Below are 4,198 nucleotides of genomic sequence, written 5' to 3'. Positions count from 1 at the left end.
AGCTTTTCCAGCCTTTAATGGAGAATTACTCACAAGGAGGCTTGAGAGAGCAAGATTTGCGATCCCCCCCATACTTGGGAGCATCTGAGGTCTCACCCACCAACCAGAAAGAAACTGTCTACGTGCAGCCTTCCCTTCCTGAAGGACACAGTGTTGTATTTCTAGGTTCCCCCTGGAGGATATTACAGTAACTTTCAGTGGTTAATGAATAGCTTCCCCATGCCTGCTTCATTTAATTGTCCAAAGGCCAGTTGGTCCCACATAGAAGCCCGCGCGCTGCCTAAGGAGAGCACTTCCCTGAGCGCAGCGGAGGAGTGGCGGGTCCGGCTCCCGAGGAGCAGGGATGCAGAACAGGACTGGCGTAGTTCTCTGCGCCCTCGCGCTCCTCGCGGGCTTCCTGATGATCTGCCTGGGGGCTTTCTTCATCTCCTCCCAGTCCATGTCCTCCAACCAGAGGAACCTGGTCATGGCCTATGTGCTTCTGCCTCTGGGGTTTGTGATCCTTCTGAGCGGAATCTTCTGGAGCACCTACCGCCAGGCAAAGGAAACCAAAGGCGTCTTCAGCCATGTTCTCAGACAGCACCTAGCTTCCAGAGAGCTGCCTCTGGCCACGGTGGACAGGTATGTGCTGAGTGCCAGAAAGGCCAAGGAGGCTGATAGGCAGGGGATGCAAAGCGAGGCCACTTCTGGTATCGTAGTGGATCCGTGCACATGACCCATGGGGCTGTGTATCTAGGCCCCCAATTCTACTGGCAAGCAGTTATTCTGGGGTTCTCATGGGGTAGAATGGGGATAGCTTTAGGGAAAAAATGAAGCCAGGGGGGAATTTTCTTAGGATAAGATCCCACCCTCATTACTAGTAAACCTACCCTAACTCAAGAGGCCCAGCTCCTAGGTTCTTCTATGTATTGTGGGGTGCCATTAGTTAGAGGCAGATGACCAGTTCTCTATAACCTGGATACCAAGTTATAAGGAAAAAGAAAGTCGTAGACCACATTCTGAAAGATGCCATGAGGTGAGTGCATGTTGAAGATGTTACTGGCAAGTGATGTTATCCAGTCAGAAGGGACACCTATTGTATGAGTCCACTTCTATAATGTAGATACAGTGGTTAAATTCATGGAGCAAGAAAATAAATCAGTGGTTCCCAGAGCCTGAGGTGGGGAGAACAGAGTGATTGTTTAATAAATCCAGAGTGTCACTTTGGAGTGATGACAAATCCTGAAGATGACTGCACAACACTATGAGCATGCGCCGTGCTCTGGTTTACCACAAGAACAAAGAAGATTTAGGTAACCTTATAGTCAGTTAACTGACTATCAACCTCCCAATTCTCAGGACCATTTAGAAAGAAACCTCAGGCATCATTCTCAGAATATAGGTTGTAAAAGTCTGAGTCCTCTCACCCCTTCATGAAAGAATGGGGAAGTGATAACATGATTTAGCTGTTACATGTTCCTTGAATAGGAATAATCTCACATATCTCATGTACAGTGTTGGCGTCCATTATATGAACTGAGATAACAGAAGTGATTGTAGAAGATGCCTCTAGAGTGATAATTTGTGTGTGACTGAGAGAAAGAGAGAGAGAGAGAGAAGGGCACTACATCTATAGTGTGAATTCCTGATAGGGGTAAATGCCTTTAGGGTGCAGCTAAAATTTACCAACACATGCAGAGTAGTACATCTTCTGTGTTGGAGTGTTCAAAAGTAAATCATGAGTTCCTATTTTAGTGCCTCTTCCTCCTGCATTCCAAGGTGCTCAGCCCGCACTGAGTCCACCTGAGGAGGAACATTTCTCAGAAACTGCGCATCTCAAGTGGGTGCCCAGGCAGAGATATCCAAGCCTACGTGCAGTGGTGGGGTTCAGGGGCCTGAACTGTCGTTCCAGGACACAGCTCACCTTTCTGGCCAAAGCGCCTTTACACGTATGTCCTGTGACTCAGCCTTGGCTATTTCCAGGGCAAGGCTGAGACCTCTGCTGTACAGTAGACAGCTAGCTTCAGCTGTTTGGCCCCAAGCCTGCCACAGTTTGGAGCGGAGCTGTGGCTACCAATGGCAGTCCCCGTTCTGTTGTGGTTACACACCATAAACATTCCCTGTAGGCACCGGACAAACTTGCTCTATAAATATACAACACAAACAAGCTCCCCCATCTCTTCCTTGCCTTGTCCCCACCCTGCCTCCATTCATGGTGGAGGAGCCAGAAGGAGTTTTTTTAATTAGCAAGATGATGGGCAGGATGGCCAAGGAGTAGTTTAGCTTTGGGGTGAATGGCTCCTCGAACCATGGGCTGGTTGGCATCAAAAGGCTGCAGGTGGGATTTGCATGAAGTTGTCAGTTGAAAATGCTTTGAGAAATGAATGTGCATCGACTCTTTCTTGGCAGCTCTCTGCGGAGACATAAAAGGGTGTCAGGAAAACTGGTGGCATCTGCTCTCACCCAGGGACCTGTACTGTATCACTGTAGTCTCTCACATCCACTCTCACTCTCCTCTTGCTACTTGGCCTTAATCCAAGAGGTTGGATTTCATTCACTGGTTTGTTACGGGTGAAGGTCGGAGACCTTATGCAGTGGTGTAGAAGATGATGTGTGTGAACAAGAACCGGGATGCGAATGAACCTGGCTAGAAAGTGGTTCCATGGTCAAAGTCTCCGTAGCCCCTGTGGCTGAGAAAGGTCTTAGATGGCTGTTTGCAGGTGTGAAGGAGAAAGAGACAGGGTGGGGGTGGGGAGGAATAGCCTAAAATATCTGGGTAGAAAAAATAGACTCCAGGCATGGTTGAAAAAGGCTTCTTCTTGGAGGGTGCACAGTTTTATTTTATTTTATATTATTTTTAGAAACTGGAGATTCAGGGAAGAAGTACATCTGCTTGAAAAATCAATGTTTCTTAGCAGTTTAACTTCACACAGTGTGAGTTGAGAGAGGCGAACATATGTCTCCTTGGCATCAGTAACACAATTGTCTGGCGTTTATCCACAGGCCCGACTTTTACCCTCCTGTTTATGAAGAGAGCCTCGATCCAGAAAAGCAGGCCTATCCTGCAGGGCGCGTGACCTTAGGCATCCCTCCGCCTGTGTATACGGAGACAGACCTTGAACTTGCAGAGGAAAATGATACCCACCCGGAGGCCCCGCCACCCTACCAGGAGTGCCTGGCCCACCCAGCTGTGGCAGCATTGGAAGAGGCCCAGGGGCCACACCCAGCGCCGAAGGCAGGGCCGCTCTCCAGGGCTCACAGTGCACCCTCTGGGGAACCAGCTGCTAATAAGAGAGGCTGGACAGGGACTGGCAGGGAAAGCTGCATCCATCTGGGACCCGGAGCCCACCACGCTGAGCGAGACAGCCATGTAGACTCATGATGCAAGCTGGGCGTGGAGGGAAGGGTGAGGATGGCCCGTGGAGGCCAACTCAGGCAAGCCTTGGAACCACCGCAGAGCTGGCATCTGGTTGGATAATCCTTTCTGCCTCTCTCCTCACCCCAGTACCTGAGCCCAAACAGGGAGAGGCCCAAGCAAGCTGCTGGCTTCAGCCCTGCTTATACGACATTACCTGGGAATTTCGAAGTGAAGAATGTTGGGGAAACAGCTTCGGAATTACCCCCCAGCCTGGCTACCTGAGCCACATCAAAGCTGGCAACCAAGGGACATGCGTCCTTGCAACCTAGGAGTGCTATTTGTATCATTTTATTTTAATTATGCGTGTTTTTTTCCGACATGAAAAGAGGTGACTGTAATACTCTCAAAATGGTTCAAGCACAAAATGTCATTTCTCCAAGATGCCCTTGTAAATACAAGCAGTTAGAATACGTAATTCATGATACACAGAATGTCGGAGGGAATTTGTACTAGGTATGGTTATATGAATATATGAGCTAATACAAATCTTGTGGTTTCAAAAATGTTTCTATGTAATATTCAAAAAACCTGTAAAACTTCAGAATTTAAAAGATAAAAAATTATAGTAACATACCTTCATCATTGTCAGGAAGTTCTTTGTGTCTCAAGATACAGAGCTTGACTTCTAGCCTTGAAGGGCTGTTTAAGACCCTGGATTTTTCTTCTCTTTTATAGTATTTTCAAAACAAGAGGACAAGCAGGGGGTGGGGGTGTTCATCTCTCTGGCCCTCAGCTTCCTTCTCTGCCCAGTGAGGCATTTGTGCTGGGATCGATATTAGACAGTTCTGGCAGACCTTTCAT

At 48.2% G+C, this 4,198-nt stretch overlaps 1 protein-coding gene across 1 annotated transcript; it reads left to right on the top strand.

Annotated features, from left to right (window-relative positions):
• The first annotated feature begins 266 nt into the window (after positions 1-266).
• On the top strand, positions 267-3,968 carry Tmem252 (transmembrane protein 252). The gene is made up of 2 exons (XM_004652987.2): positions 267-621; positions 2,983-3,968. The coding sequence occupies exons 1-2, from the start codon at positions 344-346 to the stop codon at positions 3,359-3,361; spliced, it is 657 nt and encodes a 218-aa protein (XP_004653044.1). The 5' UTR covers positions 267-343; the 3' UTR covers positions 3,362-3,968.
• The last annotated feature ends 230 nt before the right edge of the window (positions 3,969-4,198 follow it).

This window comes from Jaculus jaculus, chromosome 1 (assembly GCF_020740685.1).
Source record: "Jaculus jaculus isolate mJacJac1 chromosome 1, mJacJac1.mat.Y.cur, whole genome shotgun sequence".
Taxonomy (NCBI): Eukaryota; Metazoa; Chordata; class Mammalia; order Rodentia; family Dipodidae; genus Jaculus; species Jaculus jaculus.
This window is presented reverse-complemented; position numbering and strand designations above follow the sequence as displayed.

Coding starts and splice junctions, on each gene's coding strand:
- Tmem252 (XM_004652987.2), top strand. CDS start 344: ATGCAGAACAGGACTGGCGTAGTTCTCTGCGCCCTCGCGCTCCTCGCG. Junction 622..2,982: donor CCTCTGGCCACGGTGGACAG/GTATGTGCTGAG, acceptor GTTTATCCACAG/GCCCGACTTTTACCCTCCTG.